The sequence below is a fragment of the Abramis brama genome (assembly GCF_963993115.1).
Source record: "Abramis brama genome assembly, chromosome: 5".
Classification (NCBI taxonomy): domain Eukaryota; kingdom Metazoa; phylum Chordata; class Actinopteri; order Cypriniformes; family Leuciscidae; genus Abramis; species Abramis brama.
This window is the reverse complement of record NC_139967.1, coordinates 11,544,315-11,561,308: the sequence shown is the minus strand read 5'-3', so window position 1 is coordinate 11,561,308 and position 16,994 is coordinate 11,544,315. Positions and strand designations below refer to the sequence as shown.

General features: G+C 37.5%; 2 protein-coding genes across 7 annotated transcripts in view; one reads left to right on the top strand and one right to left on the bottom strand.

The window, feature by feature from the left end:
* The first annotated feature begins 839 nt into the window (after positions 1-839).
* Positions 840-9,343, top strand: foxn4 (forkhead box N4). 2 transcript variants are annotated; one of them, XM_084114683.1, is made up of 10 exons: positions 840-1,621; positions 2,290-2,378; positions 4,808-4,971; positions 6,119-6,210; positions 6,340-6,432; positions 6,525-6,646; positions 6,757-6,853; positions 6,963-7,170; positions 8,066-8,452; positions 8,555-9,343. In XM_084114683.1, the coding sequence occupies exons 1-10, from the start codon at positions 1,472-1,474 to the stop codon at positions 8,803-8,805; spliced, it is 1,653 nt and encodes a 550-aa protein (XP_083970809.1). In that variant the 5' UTR covers positions 840-1,471; the 3' UTR covers positions 8,806-9,343. The 2 variants fall into 2 exon arrangements, with proteins under 2 accessions (XP_083970809.1, XP_083970810.1); XM_084114684.1 differs by lacking the exons at positions 840-1,621; positions 2,290-2,378 and adding an exon at positions 4,417-4,690.
* Positions 9,344-9,613: 270 nt separating this feature from the next.
* Positions 9,614-16,994, bottom strand: part of acacb (acetyl-CoA carboxylase beta) — a 32,023-nt gene continuing 24,642 nt past the window's right edge. For 4 of the 5 annotated variants that reach the window (XM_084114680.1, XM_084114679.1, XM_084114681.1 and 1 more), the window contains 15 exons: positions 15,536-15,805; positions 15,290-15,387; positions 15,082-15,202; positions 14,820-14,930; positions 14,529-14,672; positions 13,758-13,878; positions 13,536-13,632; positions 13,341-13,437; positions 13,099-13,234; positions 12,474-12,651; positions 12,283-12,395; positions 12,029-12,183; positions 11,691-11,861; positions 10,956-11,092; positions 9,614-10,796 (listed from right to left, as the gene is read on the bottom strand). In XM_084114680.1, the coding sequence (XP_083970806.1) occupies positions 10,670-10,796; positions 10,956-11,092; positions 11,691-11,861; positions 12,029-12,183; positions 12,283-12,395; positions 12,474-12,651; positions 13,099-13,234; positions 13,341-13,437; positions 13,536-13,632; positions 13,758-13,878; positions 14,529-14,672; positions 14,820-14,930; positions 15,082-15,202; positions 15,290-15,387; positions 15,536-15,805 (2,076 nt within the window). In that variant the 3' untranslated portion in view covers positions 9,614-10,669. Of the gene's footprint in view, positions 10,797-10,955; positions 11,093-11,690; positions 11,862-12,028; positions 12,184-12,282; positions 12,396-12,473; positions 12,652-13,098; positions 13,235-13,340; positions 13,438-13,535; positions 13,633-13,757; positions 13,879-14,528; positions 14,673-14,819; positions 14,931-15,081; positions 15,203-15,289; positions 15,388-15,535; positions 15,806-16,994 lie in introns of those variants that run through there. The other variant, XR_014606260.1, reaches the window with a different exon arrangement.

The following is a 16,994-nucleotide window of genomic DNA, read 5'->3' as shown; positions in this document are numbered from 1 at the left end:
AAATTCTACAATAGCCTACATGACTAACAAAAATAATTATTTGAATTTCATTAGATTAAAATCAAATGTGATGCTTCTGGACGTCTTGTTTAATCTAAAATGATTTATTGATAGGTTTTTTATATAGCCTAGCATTCCATTAACATTACAAACTTTGTAAATAGTGCATGCAGTGTAGTTGCTGAGCCTGAGAGAGACACACTCGGGCTTTAGGACCCCGCGCTCTTCTCTGGGAGCGTCTTTTTGGCCGTTGCAAGTGCGCATTGATTGTAACCATTGTGACTTCGCGATTTACCATCTGTAGTGTCCCATGTGGTTCAAGTCAATTAACGACACCGGCCGGATCACTTCCCACAGGAATTGAAACCTATATTTCAAAATTCAAAAAGTTCCCTGAAGTTTTGTTTAAAGACAAATAGGAAGAACTGTGTACTTTTTTTTTTCTTTTTTTTTTCTGGTTGTTGTCTGGTTGAGTTTATTCTGGATTCCTTTCTGCACTATCCACTTATACAAATAGCATATTAAACGGTAATATTATTAAATACAATAATACCTGTAATTATAAGCAGCGCCATTATAATTAGATAGGCCTATGTACATGTAACGTTAGTTAATTTGTTTTACTCAGTCTTTCTAGGTTACAAATAAAATACTGTAAGCGGTTTTAAAACACTTTATGTTCCGTCAGTATCATTATTTGCTGTCTTTCATATTTATTTCACATGAGAGCTATTAACTCACTGCATGCTGTTACATTTTCTACCAGGAGGCGAGCCTGTCATATCTGTGTGATATCTGTCATGTCCAGCGCGCGCCACTCTGTGCGTTTTTCCCGCCGCAGTGTAACCAAACGACGCGGCTTTAAAGGCGGTTAAATCACGAGCAGTAGATTCAACTAAAGCTCTTATTAGGACAGAACATCTCACAGAACCGCACGGAGAGGATGTGTCTTTATTTAGGGCTTTAAAAGAAGAAGAAAAAGGGTCCTACATATAGGCTAGATAAGTGAACAATAATATCAGGAACTGTTATTTGTGTTATTTTACGTTGCCTATGGCTACAGAGGAACATGGAAATCACTGCTGAATTTGTTAGATGTCTCTGGATTATAGGAGTTTATACTCGTTTTCTCTGAGTTTAAAGGACTCTATAGTCTATAAAACGATGTCTCCAATAGAAACAGAGGATTTTGTCTAAACTCTCAACTTTATGTTTCTATTTTTGTGAAAGAAAAGTTGTACCGGACTTGAAAAGACGCACCTGTGGACTACTGAAAAAGAGACACGGAGGAAAAACACGAGTCTCTAAAGAAGAAAAGTATTGATTCAATTAAAAACACTGGAAACCAGTAGTAGGTGAGATGCTCTGACAGATAATCTGCGTGATTGTGGAGGCAAGGCAACAGCTGTCAGTCAGAGCACGAGACCCCCTCCCTTCCTCACGGCTCGCGCTGCGTGTGCACGCAGTGCGCATGACCGTCAGGAGCGAACCGCACGGACGAGGGAAATTTAAAAAACGTTTTTTTCTTGCGGGACAACAAGTGCCCAGACCAACAGTAGAGCTTTCCTCCGTCTCGTTACCCAAGATTTTCTATACCACAGAACAAATTCAGCAGAAACAGGTAAGATACTGTGTATTTCGTGTTTTTATTAGTTAATTTTAAATAAGTCAAGAGGCTGCGCACCTGTTACGGACTGACACATATTATACAGCCTGAACATTGATTTTAATTAACTTTAATTATTATCTGGTGTTTTGAAGAACAACTGCTAAACGTTTATCGTCTATTTCTAAGAAATGTTTAACGTTTTCTGTTGAATACACTGTTGAGATTAAACAAATTAGGCTATTGAGACGCGCGAGCAGACTGACAGGTAATTTAGACTAACGGTGACTGATGACGTTTAAATCTGATGACCCCTGTATAGTCAACAAAGCAAACATCACATCAACACTGAATTGTAAAATAAAATTGAATATTAAGTAAAATAGTATATTTTCTTTTGTTATTTTTAAAAATGTAACCTTTTATTGCTCAGCTATAGTGTCAATAAACAAAGTTTTTGTTGCGCATCGCATATTTTATTAATATTCGCTATTCGCATATTATTGTGTTCTTATGTGGCCATGTTATAAACTCTTTTTTTTTTTACATTTAACTTTTATTGAAATGTCACATATTTGTACTATGTGTATTTGTGTTTTCTTTGTACCAAATGCACATTTGTAAAATAACTTTTATTCTCTGCTTGGCATGGTTCATTCATTTACTTGCATTTTATCTGCCAGAAGATGATTGAAAGTGGAATTACAAGCAGGATGTCGGGAATTCATGAAAACCCTGGACAAAGTCACCTCACCTCCGCACAAGACTACAGGTAGGGGGTGATTTCCTTTGATGGCTGAACTCATTGCTTTTGAACCTTGAACAGATTAGAGAATAAAAAGATAATTTCGGGAAGAAGAAGAAGAAGAAGAAGAGCGCTGCTAATCTTAATACAATCTCCACCTTCCCTATTCTGTAAAATAAAGGTGTGATTTGAGAGGCAGGGAATTGGGGTTTGTGAAAAAAGAAAGGAGCGAGAGAATACATCATCTTTGCTCTGAATGGATCTGTCAGAAAGCATCAGCTCTGTTTACACGCCCGCTGTCGGCACACGGAGGGATTGGGGCTCTTGGAGGGGGCCCCCACGGGTCACCAAGGAGAAGTGGCTCCCAATTAGAATGTAAACGAGGGCGACTTGAGCTGTGATAAACCGTGACTGTGTGCGCCCGCCTCCCCCTTTCTCTGGGACACGTAATGGTTTGCATCAATGAGCAAATAAAATCATTTTTTCTTCCACTTTTATAAATGCACCCTAATGACCGTAAACTGTTCAATACACAGCTGGGTTTACAATTGCACTTCAGAAATGCTAATAAGTACAAGGATGTAGGCCCTATTTTCTTGACGATCCTAAATTTGAGTTTATGTGGCATGTTATGAATTCTTTCCAAAATAAAGCCCCCACCCCTCCCAATTACTGAAGTACAGTTTTTAAATCAGTACTATAATGAATACCATTATTATTATTTTTATTTTATTATATCTGTGCATCAATAGAATATAAGTCAATCTCTGACATGCGGTTGTAAGATGACGTTTCCTCAAATTAAATGTTTCTGAAGTTACAGCGCAGCCATTGTCTGGCAATACAACAAGTGGATCAAGTGGCAACATTAAATTGTCAGGTCAAAATCAGTTTTAGATCTTAGATCATGCTTTGTGTGAAGGATTTTACACACTTAATATGAAATATTACAATATTGATATAATATTATGTCAACAGTTTTAAAATATAGATATAATACAAAATATATTCAACAATACACAGCATGAGGGAGTTTAACAATTATTGTGGCAATTAATTAAATTTAAACAAACTTTTATCCAAAACAACTTACAGGGCTGTCAAACTAAAAGTATTTTAGTGAAACATTTCACAGTTTATTTGTGAAAAATGTTTCAATGCCAAATAACACATTTGACATTAATATTGACTTACAAAACTAATATTGAGGAAAACAATAATTGAAACAAATTAAGCTATTAAACGAAAGGCCATTAAATGATAACACTCAACAGAAAAAGACAGATTAACACTCATCAGAAAGATGCAGGTCTCATAAAGCCAGGTGTTAAACTGTCCCATTCCCTTTGCAAGGTGTCTTTTTCATGTCTTTGTATGGGGACAGGCGTTAGGAAGACATTTCAAAGCGTATGACAGTGTAGTGTTGACATTTTCGTGTCTAAGGTTTCATATTTGCGAGTGTGTCTCTCTGTGTGTGTATAAAGGATAATTATTCAGAAGCTCTAAACTGGAGCAACCAGGGTGCTCAAGGCCACGTCCCCAACTTCTTCCTTCAATGCTGTAATTTATTCAGGTGGCAGACTGTGTGTGCAGTGTGGCTTGACCTCCAACTCCTTCAACTACCCCCTCCCAGTTACCCCCTTAGGAACTGTCTGATGCCTCCAGGCGGGGGGGATGGGGCAGAAGGGGACAGGGGTTGGGTGGAAAGGGACAGGGAAACAGATGGCATCCTATTTTTCTCTGTTGTGTGAGGCCTGTCATTCCAGTAGATTAATGCAAGGGGTTGGTTAAAAAAAAACGGTAAAGACAATCAAGGAAGGGTCTGGGAGGGGGGGAACAATAGAGCCACGTGCCACTGTGCAGATTTGTCGTTTGGGACACAATAGGTGATCATTTTTCAATGGGGCTAGACCAACTGTTGCAGGCAACGTGTGCCACATACCCATGTTTCAAATGATCTCATGCGTTGTTTACATATGATTCAGCCAATGACAGTGAAGAAGGCACTAGTCACCTGACTACTGTTAGAGGTTGGTGTAATGGAGAGGGGGGCACTGAAGTGGCCAGACACACAAAATAACTGAAAAGTGAGGGTTGTCATAGCGACCCCAATTATTGGGCTGAATAGCAAGTTTGTAGGGAAGTCTGGAGAGAATACGAGAGGCTTTCTCTGCTCTCTTAATGCTTAGAGCAAATGAAGAAATGGCTGAATAAATGCACTGGATTAGATCAGTGGATGAAAGTATTTTTATTTCTATTCCCAAACAACGGATTTACAAGAAGACTTGCTCATCTTGTATCTATTTACAAGAAAAACTGAAAAACGAGAAAAGAATAGAGTTAGTTTATGTAGGCCAAGAATAATACAATTTAATATGAGCAAATTACAACTTAATTTAATATTTAAAAAACACATATTTGTGTTTCAGTACTGAGTGCATACTATGTTTTTGCAGACTCCTGACTACTGACCCTTCGCAGCTGAAGGACGAGCTGCCTGGTGATCTTCAGTCCCTGTCCTGGCTCACCTCTGTGGATGTTCCCCGGCTTCAGCAGATAGGGGGTGGACGGCCCGACTTCGCCAGCTCTGCTCAGAACAGCCTGCTGGAGCGGCAGACAGGTCAGGAGATTTATACACTGTGTATACAATTAGCGTGAACGGTGGTAAAAATGTCAGTAAAAAAACAACCACCTGAATTCAATTACTTTCCACATCTGTAACATCCGATTGGTTATATTAGCGTAGCACCTTTACCAATGATTTAATTAAATGCTGTTATTTATTCACATATTCATTTATTATTATTCTTTGTTGTCGATTTTATTTCTTTAATCTTTCTCAATTGTCTACCAAACATTTAGACTCAGTTTCTTTGACCCAATTTTTTTTATACAATAAATATATATATATATATATATATATATATATAGCCTATGAAGACTTCAGATGCAAAAGCCTCTAAGTCCGTCTACTAATATCAAACATTTCTTAAATCAAGATGCATTTACTAAAGTAGTAAAATGACATTTGATATTTAGTCTTGTTTTCTGGGGAAATAAAAAAAAAATAAGTGAGTTTTTTGCGTAAGACAAGCAAAATTATCTGCCAGTGGGGTAAGAAAAATAATATTTTTTCTGTTTGAATTAAGATTATTTTTCTTACCCCATTGGCAGATATTTTAGCTTTTTTTAAGCATCAACTCACTTAATTTTGATTAATTCCCCCGGAAAAAAGAACATAATATCTTATGCCATTTTACTTATCTAGTAAATGCATCTTGATTTAAGAATTTTTTGGTATTTGGACTGGAAACAAGACAAAAATACTGAGTAGGAAAAGCAGTTTTTGCAGTGTAAAGTTTTTGTTTAATATTATCATTTTTATCAGGCTCCTATGTATAGGTTTCTACCCAAGTACCGCCATTTCTGAATGGGCTGAGGCTGGGTTTTAGTGAGTTTGAAGTGAAAGTATTTGATGAGCGTATACTATGTGCGGAGAGCATTCACTCAATATTATTATCTCATTTTTGACAGAGGTGACTTTTAGAGGCTTTTGCATTGGAGGTCATATATATATATATATATATATATATATATATATATATATATATATATATATATATATATATATATATATATATATATATATATAAGGATTTTTAGAAAGCTGTGCCTTAACAGTTGTGGATTGAATCCCCTTTCATAAACCAGATCCAAATTTAAAAAACAAAAAGATTTGAATACTCACACTTTGCTGAAACTTACAGCTCAGCTGAATGGCATGACGGTAGCAGGAGGAGCAGGATCTGCTATTCATCTACAGAGTGAAATGCAGCATAGCCCTCTGGGCATCAGCAGCGTGAGTGAGGATTCAGATTCAGCATTTCAAACTAATTCAGACTACATGTACAACCAAGATCATTCAGAACTGAACAACCATTTGCAATTGAGCTAAAATAACCCTATGCTTACTCTGTTGTTTTTTTAGATGCCCCAGTTTTCCCCTGGGTTTCCTTGTGCCACATCAGTGTACCAGACCACCCCTCAGCAAGTGCTGACTTTCACTCAGGCAAACCAACAGGTTGGTTCAGTATTTTGTATGATTTGTAAATACTGCTCAAAACAGTAATATTTAATATTATATAATATATACATTTCTGTTATATGCCTTAGTGTTCTCCCGGTGGACTTTATGGCAACTACAACAGCCAGAGTCTGTTTCCTCAGCCCCGTATTACTGCTCACAACCAGGACCTGCAGCCCAAGACTTTCCCTAAACCCATCTATTCTTACAGGTGACTTAAGTTCACTGCGAAAACCTCTGAAAAACATTATAATTCTCTGGGAAGGGAACAAGATTTTTATTTATTTCAAGTTGACTACATTTGATATGATCTGTTTTCAGCTGTCTGATTGCCATGGCTTTGAAGAACAGCAAAACAGGCAGCCTTCCTGTTAGTGAGATCTACAGCTTTATGAAAGAGCACTTTCCCTATTTCAAGGTGAGGAATTTATGTAAAAGCACACTGGAAAATAGATGGACTGAGTCAACACGCCATGGAATCAAATAAATGTTACTTACAGCACATTGTTGATAACTATGTTTCACAGACAGCACCTGATGGATGGAAGAACTCTGTACGCCACAACCTGTCCTTGAACAAGTGCTTTGAGAAGGTGGAGAACAAGATGAGTGGTTCCTCCAGAAAAGGCTGTCTTTGGGCACTCAATCCTGCAAAGATCGACAAGATGGAGGAAGAGATGCAGAAATGGAAACGTAAAGATCTCCCAGCCATCCGTCGCAGCATGGCCAACCCAGGTCTGGAATCTCTTGACTATTATCAGTGCTAGGCAATTTCATCTTATACTGACTGCTGTTAATATAATGGTCATCTTTATAATATTTTCTACTACTAGACACTTTTGTTGTTTATACTGGTATTCTGGTTATCAAACCATATCTGAGGGCCAGAATATGATACTTCACTGTGGGCTCTTTTGTTTTGGACAGTACACAATAACCCAGAACACCCTTGAAAACATATAAATGCACTAAGAACTACTAGAAACTACTTAGAAACTACATAGCAATGCTCTGACAACCACCCACAACACTCTAGAGTCATGGCAGTGAATTTTATTACATTTAAGCCTGGAATACACTACACAACTTTTAAAATCGGAACAGATTTGAGAACACAAGGCATCATCCGCTTGCTGACTTTGTATATGTTACAGAGAAAAACTGGGCATCATACACTAAAGGACTATCACATCGCATACTACCAGACATTCAAGTCACTCCAAACACAACAAACTCACACAGAAGCATGCTCCTCGTTACTAGATGCATAAAAAGTGAAAATGTTTTAAAATCTACTCAAAATATCAAACATATTTGATAGTCTCCGACTGGATGTAATTATAGTCTGAAGCTAAAAAAAGTCTGAGCCCATCATACACTACACTATTTTCAGTGAATTTGTCAACACTGACTGCCCAAAATCTGCCAACTTGTGTTGACTCCTCTAGACTGTAAGTCGGAGCAAAACTTTATAAATTCTGCTTTATTTATCAAAAACAATATTTTTTGTACCACTGTGCAGAGATTCATGGTTAAGTTAGAGTAGTACAGAAACTAGAGCATAAAGGTAAATGTTAAACTACAATTGGTCATTAACATTGTCCTGTTTTGTTACTTTTTCTTTTACCAGATGAATTAGATAAACTCATTACAGACAGACCAGAGAGTTGCAGACAGAAGTCTGTTGATACTGGCATGACTCGCTTGCCCAGCTGCCCACCAGGACAGACCCTTCCGATAGCAGCTCAGATGCAGCCCCAGCCAGTGGTCACTCTGTCTCTACAGTGTCTCCCCATGCACCAGCACCTTCAACTGCACCTCCAGAATCAGTCTCGCTTGGCTCCGGCCTCCCCTGCTCCTGCTCAGACACCCCCACTCCACACCGTCCCTGACCTGACAAACAGCTCCCACCACCAGCATCATGCCAAGCAACACAGTGACTTCTACACAATTCACACTGACATGAATTCAGAGGTGGACGCACTGGACCCAAGTATTATGGACTTCACGTGGCAAGGTAAACGTTAACTAGAAAATGATCAACTAATCAGTGTATTGAAAGTCGTAGGATGTTTCCCACTCTAATCTGATATCTAACAGACTTTCTTTCTAATAACAGGAAACCTGTGGGAGGAGATGAAGGATGACAGCTTTAACCTAGAGGCATTAGGTACTCTCAGTAACTCCCCACTTCGGCTGTCTGACTGTGACCTGGACACTGGCAGTGTCACGCCTGTGTCCAATGCAGGAGGACTGCCTTACCCAGACCTGCAGGTGACAGGCCTCTACTCTTCATACTCAGCCATAGATGCCCTTTCTAACCAGTACATGAACACACAAGGAGGAACAAAGCCTATTGTTTTGCTTTAATTGCACCCACAAGAAAATAAACAAGCTGAGCTTTACTCCGCAAGATCTAGAAGTCTTTTTTTAATCCTATAGCATTTATGGTGATGTAACAGTGTTCGCTGGTGACATTTGCATTGACTATATTGATTGCATTGAATGCATTGGATTTTAAAGGACCAAATCAGCAATTATGTTTTTAGAGAATCTAGAGAGTTAACTACAGTGCTGCTCTCATTATAAACCTAATGCAAATTGCGAGTTATCACAACACTAAAGGAACAAAGAAAAAAATAATGGGAATTATGATTTTGGGTTTGTTGCCAAGCTTTTTTCTGTACCATAAAAGAAACTTGTTTTCTTCTCATTTTGTCCATTTAATTGTTAGCCTTGTAACTGTAGTTGTGTGTCTTTTGTTGTACTGTGATAGACACTGTATCTGCTCTTTTAATGTTTGTTTATTTATATTTATGAAAAGAGCTGAAATGGTGACATGAATCATTTTTTATTGTACATATCTAAATATTTCAAATGCAAGCAATAAAATTTCACATTCAGATTGAAAGATGTATTCATTTAACTTGGATAAAATGTTTCAGTTGCACATACGTGACAAATGCATCAACTATACTGCAAGTTGGCTTTTAATTGAAGTAATATATTACATAAATTGAATGCCACCTTGCAAATATAGTGTGGCTGGCTAGAATAATTCAGCAAAAACAAAGTTAATAATATACAGTATGTACACAACTGAACAAAAAGACTCAACCCATGTATATTTATAAGATTAAAATAAATGTTAGTTGAAAAAATGACCAGAACACCAAGATGAAAACATATATTATTTAATGAATTTCATTTAAAAACATCCTGATATACAGTCAACAGAGACAGTCAGGCACTTAGATTAGAGTTTAGGCTCTAGTCTTGATCTGACTTGTACGTAAAATCGATTAAAGGCAGCAAATCTGATCAAGACGACTTCTTTAATCAGAATTATCAGTTGAGCACAGTACAGCACAAGTAGTTACACATATTTATCCATTTATATAACCAGCACATATGACTTCATACATATGAAAAGAATTACCTGCAGTCAAGTGAAATAAACTAAACTATACAAACAACCAAAATTCAAGCCATTAAAACATAAAGTGGCACTGATATTGATAATGCTTTATAAAAACTTTCATTAATGTTATCACATACAGTAAGGAGATTAATGTACATTCAATATGAATCGAAGTTTAATGACATTTCTAACAATTTGAATGTACATTAACAATTCGCTAAGCATTACAGTATTGTATTGCCATGTTTGTTCATAACAACCGTATCTTATCAGAAATAAAAGTTATTATGAAGAGTTACCCAGGTATTTACATAGTGATTGTATGTACGTATAATACTGTTACTTTACTCTAAAAATAGAGATTTAATACGTTTGTTCTGCTTAATAATTGTTGAATATATTCCTGAGGAAGTGTCATACAGCGTGATTGTGCGCTCAAAGCATTGTCAATTCCCTAAAATAATCTAATATTCAGTCTTTTCCGCTTATTGTACATTCATATGTCGATTATATCCAAAGGAAATTGACACAAAGGCACAAACGTGAATATGTAAATACTATATAGTGCGTTCTCTCTCGAGAGAGAGTGAGTTTAAGGTAATTCTCTGGTGTCCATGTGAGAAATGTTTCTCCTAAAGTGATCACTGTGAGTCACACACAAACAGTAAAGGAGAAAGTGGACTGTGCGATTGCTGGACATTTGAAATTGTGCGTTTAAGGCTACTGGTCTTAAGTTAAGTTCTTAAGCATTATTATTTAATCAAAAGACATGTCCTCTCTATGTGTAGATTAATTGAAATGGCATGTATGTGATCAGCTGGTGGTGGAGTTGTCCACTGTGGCCAGCAGGTGGCAGACTTTGGCTCGCTGAGAGGGAGTGATGTTCTGCGCCATGTGGATGATGCAGTCCATAGTCACCTCTGGGTTGGCTTGAACTAAGCTAAACATATAGTGCAGGAAAAGTCCATGAGAAAAATTTACATCTTCTTTCAAAGTCATTTATGCTCCCGACTAAAACTTCTGAACGGTAATGTACGCTATTAAATCTATGAGATAAAAAAAATGCAATTTAACGCCTATCGAAGTGGGAGAAAGTTACCTGCGGATGTGTTTGAGAGCGTAGTCCCTCTTTAAGTATTTGATGTTCTCTCTGATGGTAGAATGTGTTCCATCCTGCTGTGAAAGGTGGTTTTCCAGCCACTCCACCACCACTTTGTTATTGTCCCATAGATATGCCTAAAAGATCCCATTATCAAACAATAACCTCACATGAAATACATAACTTTTTTCATGGTCAAGTTTGCAAATTTTAGTAGTTCAGGTAATGAAAATGCATTTTAAGAGTTGACTTTACGGTCCACCAGTGTTATTTTAGTATTATAGTATTTATTAATATTACAATATTTATATTGTATTATTTATTTTTATATTTTTTTTGGGGAAAAGTTTTAGTAATTATGTTGTTCTATAATTTTCATCAGTTTTTGTTTTTTAATATTTGTATGTAACTAATTTTCATTTCAGTTTTAGTAATCATGGTATTTTAACTTCAACTTATTTTATTTTAAGGCAACATGACTATTTTTTCATTTATTTATTTTTTTAAGATCAAGATCTAATATTTATATATTTTATTATTCACTATTTGAATTACCAAAATAAATTGACAGATTTTTAAAATAGTTTTATTTAACAATTACTGCTGTACACTTCTTGCCAAATCATTCCAGATCCTTAAGTTCTGAATTTGCTGTTGTTACTGATTTTTGACTTGAGAAGAGAGGGAGAAAAAAACATCCATTTAGTTTTTCTATCATACATTAAGTTTCCTTACTTTTACAGCCCCCTCTGTCTCCACAAACCAGCGGCGCAACATGGACTGTATGTGTCCATTGCTCAGGTCCTGGTTGGCCTGCATGATCTCCCCCTTCACCACCTCCTCCAACAGCAGTCGCCGCAGACGCCAGTAAAAGAAAGACCTAGCGCTTTTCCAGTCCAGGATGTCCTGAAACAGTTTGGTTATTGTGAAAAAGCAGAAAGGCCACTAGTATATTGCATGTGTCTTTGATATGATCCACAGCTATGGAAAAAAAAAATCTCTTCATAAAAGGGTGTACAGTGACATATGGAGCCTTAAGTGCCTAATTCTTTTTATTTTTGTTATGTTTATACCATGATGACACCCTTTTCCTGCATCCTTCCAGGAGTGTCGTGAAGGTCCACAAACTGCACTGCCACCTGGTGGTAGATGGGAAGAAGGAACTCCTCTCTAGACTTCAGTTTGGCCTCCAAGTCTTTACGCTCCTGGCTTGATAACTCCGGCTTGCCTACGTGGAGCACAACAGTAAACCGTGTGTCACAGCAGGAAGTAGATATTCCCTGAGCCATTGAGAACATTTGTGTTTAAGTGTGATTAATTGCTGTACCCAGCTGCTCAGTCAGGAGAGAATACACAGCATCAGTCCTTTGCATGGTCTTTAGCAGCTCTTTCTTTCTGAACTTTATCTCCACAGTGCCCTCGGCCTCCAGAACACCCCCTCTGGAAAGAAGACAGGAATCAAAGATCGAATTAGAGAAGATTTAGAGTGGTGAAGGGAAGCTGTTTCGACATGCTCACCTGCTCTCTCGATCTGCATAGAGCTCCATGTGTTGGAGGTTTATAGTGGGGTCGATAACGACCCATGATCCTCCTCTCAGCTCAGCATGAGGAGGGATGTAGACCAGTACAGGCTGGCTGAACTCTCGCAGGGCATCCACGATGTAAGAACCAAACTTAAGCACCTGGTCATACATATCTGACATACAGAGCAATCAAGTTCAAAGAAAACACCTTAAAATACTGTGCAAAAGTTTTTTTGAAAGATGCTCACCAAGGACACATTTATTTGATCAAAAATAAAGTAATTTTTTTTTAATATTGTGAAATATTATCACAACTCACATGATCCTTCAGAAATCATTCTAATATGCTGATTTGGTGCTCAAGAAACATTTAAAATTATCAATGTTGAAAACAGTGATACATTTATCTTCAGGATTCTTTGATAAATATAAATTTGAAAAAGAGCAGCATTTATCTGAAATTGATTTTTTTTTTTAACAATGTTAAAATCTAAATAAGCCATCCTTGCAGTGTTATTTCTTTAAAAAAAATTGACCTCAAACTTATTGACCTCAAACTTTTGAACGGTCATGTAAATTAAAATGCAAACTCAAATATGAAAACCAGCCACGCTATATACCTTTCATGCCTCCAGAGAAGCCTCTCCAGTTGGCAAACACCATTAGTGGAAGTTTCTCCCTGTTGAAATCCTCAATAGCCTGTGCAGTTTTATACGCAGAATCTGGGAACCACACTTGACCGGCCTGCTGAATGATCTGGGGCAGAAAATACACTTTATGTCAACACAGAAAACAATAAATGGGACATACGAACAGCAAACAAAAATCCCAGAGGGGAGTGAGTCACAGTCAGGACTCTTACCTTGGCCTCTGAGTCTAAGTTGGCTGGATCTGCTGGAATGGCAACCTCAACTGTGCGGGTCTCCACAGCAATGACCCCAAGAGGAATCCCACCAAGCCTGTATGACATTCACAGTCTCACTCAGCCCAGAATATTCACTCAGTTAAATCAAATGTTTGTTTGTTTGACATCTTCATCTAATGTTCTGGTTCTTACCTGGCCCGGCCGACCACCACTGTCTGTGCCCAGGTAGCCATCACCTCCATAAACGTACCATGGTCAAAGAATCCACTCTGCCATGCTCCCTTCACAGCTATCGACACGAATTCAAAGAAAGAGAGGCTGAGTTTAAAGTATTAACATGAGCTCCCATGCAGACAGGTCCAGAGTATGTGTTGAAATGTATGTAACAGATTGTGTGAATAGTTTGATTCTTACTGGGATGGGGTCGTCCACAAAGCAACCAACGAGGGTCATAGGGAGCTTTTGTGGGAACAAAATCGATCTCTCTCTCCACTGGATCAGTGGGTTGCATTATAGGGACCGGACTCCGATTGCTCTAAAGTATAACAGCAAACACCATAGGGCTTGATGTTAATACATCTAACAAAATCATACCATGACACAGTCAATACAAAATATACTCTCTGCCATTTTGTCATTTGGACTAATCAAACCCAAACTACTTATAGCCTGTCAAGATCATGACTGGGTCATTTATATATTATATATATTATATAAATATAATCAAAAATGCAGTAAAAAAATAATATTGAGCAATATTTTTATAGTAAAGAAAACTGTTTTCTATTTTAATATATTTTAAGATTGTAATCTAATATTGTGACGGCAAATATTATAAATGTCTTTACTGTCAATTTTGATCAATTTAATGTATCCTTGCTGAATAAAAGTATTTGACGTTTGAAGGGTAGTGTATATCATGGTAGATTTTGTGCCTATTTATGCTGATTTAATTAAAAAAACTGTCACAATAACATTCATTATTTTCTGAATCAGAGAATCATCATTTAGAATAATAATAATCACAAACTTTAAAAATTACAGTAACAAGAACTTGGGGGATGCCTGACTGTTATGAAAAAAATTTCGACTAACCTTCATTTGCTTATATAATTGTGAATTATAATTGATCTTTTTCTTATTTTGGGGATAAACATGAACTGGACATGTTTAAGACCAGCCTACCTTTGGCATGTAAGATAGCCACTGTAGTATAGTGAGCACCCCTTCAAAGTCATCTGGCACGGTGGTGTGCGTCACTCCATTGTTGTGCATGATCTGAACCCCTCCCAGCTGGTTATTGGAGGTGTAGACTTCACGACCCAAGACCTACAAAGAAATGCATTCAGAATGAAAGAATTTAAGAATTAAAACACTGAAGTGGCTTCATCAATCCTCAAGAATAAAGGAAACATAGCCCACATAAATATGACACTGTACAAGGTAAGGTGTGACTGCAGATGTGAAATTCCAAACCTTGTTTAGTGCCCCAGCCCCAGTCAGGATGATATGGGAGTTCTCCACTTGAATTACTCTTTGTCCTAGACGTACCAGATACGCACCAATTCCTATGGCACGGCATGTGACCTAGAGGAACAATGAATACTCTTAAATGGTCACTAGATGACCGAACCATTGATACAAAATCATATATTGCATACACAATAAACATTGGTGCTTGATTTAATTTCATATTGTAAAATGTCTGATGATATTATGGGTAGATGTAAGGTCTCACCATGCTGATGGTGATGACTTCCTTATAAGCCTGGGACGTTTCTCCAGCTATGGTGCCTGAACCCCTCAGATTCTCCACTCCAAGACCCTCTTCCTTCCCTATGATGTCTGTGATGATGTACCTAAGACATTATTTGAACACATAAGAGTCAAGGAGAGAGGTTTTTGGGTATAGGTCTTTCTGTGCATGCTAAAACCAGTAGGCTTACCTGGACTCGCCTCCCTCCTCTACATGGTGACAGTGGACAGAATTAGAGGAACTGATGCGGGTGTAGTCCTGAGGAGTCAGATACAGGTACTTAAAACCCTGCAGAGGCAAAAGAGAAGAATGGTCTTGAACAAAAGCTTGAAAAACAAAGCAGGAATGCATCAAACAAAATTTGTAAAATTAAAGAGTCATTCAGAAGTGCTGTGGTTTGATTTTACATCGTAACTCTTTAGACACATTCGGTCACCTTATAAGGGTCATCAGGGTCGATCCAAGCAACCTGAAACATGTTTCGGATCTCCTCTGCCAGGCCGATACGAGCTCCACTGTTGGCTGAGATGTAGATGCGTGGAATCCCCTCCGCTCTGGCTAGCTCAGATGCCAGTAAAAAGAGCTGATCCTCCTGGGGCCCAAAAGAGCCAATCATATAGGTAATATCATTACAGATCACAATGATATCTCGGCCCTCTGGATACTCTGGAGTTTTCATCTTCATCCGGAAAGCCACCATGCCAACCTAGAAAGGAGGACAAACAAATTACTGATTCATTTACTTAGATGTTGATTTAAATTAATAAATGAATTTGTCTACATTTACAATTTTGTCTTCACAAGCCAAATTATGGAAATGGAAGTATGTTCCCAAGGTATGACTGAGGAACAGTATTCCTCAATAGTCCATAGAGAATTATTACTGTGTAAAGGCCCATTCACACCAAGGACAATAACTATAAAGATAAAGACATAGTTCTAAAATCGTTGTCAATTTTGAGAATGGCACAGAGAAACGATAAAGTTGGAATCAAGGAACTGAAATTCCATCAGGTGACAGAAGTGGAGAAAAAAAACCTGGTTAAATGAATGAACACAATGGCCCTCATTTATCAAAAGTGTGTACACCAAATTTCCAGCGTACACCTGGCGTACACCCAAAACCACGGTGACTTTGAGATTTATCAATATGGACGTTGGCGTACGGCACGCTCAAATCCTACGCCAGCTCAGGAGGTGGTGTACGCATGTTTTGAGTTAGTGCGGAAATGCGCAGAAAAACAATTCCTAACACCACAAAACGCACTGACAAACTAAAAGATATGATATATTATGACCCACTGTAAAAAAAAACAACAGCATAGTAATTATAAACTTCAGTGTTTATTTTTGTGCAACATGGACTTCAGTGTTTAATTTGTGTGACTTTACCAAAGCATTTGATTTGTAGGCATATGTATTCCTTCAGTTGCGAGCCTGTGCGCTTTACCTGACATTTCATGAGGCGTTTATACCCGAGGCGTTTATACTTAACGCGCTCGCCATTGTACTATTCTTTGAAACGATGGTTAGGCCCGGCAGGTGCGCACGGACTGGGTTCACGTTCAGTAATGAAAGGCTTTCAATGACCAAAAAATAATTCAGACTGACAAAATAATAAAAATGACATTCTTCTTCTTTTAAATAATAATAATAATAATAATAATAATAATACAAATAATAATAATAACGACATTCTTCTTCTAAATAACAATAAGCGTCATTAATAATAAAAATCATAATAATAATAATAAGAATATTACAAATTGTCATGCAATTATTAATGTGAATGAATGGTACTCCACATCACATCATCATCACTATTGTACACCCCAATACATGACGTGATACGAAATTAAATGCTAATTGTTTCAAAACACGTGCTGTCAAATAAT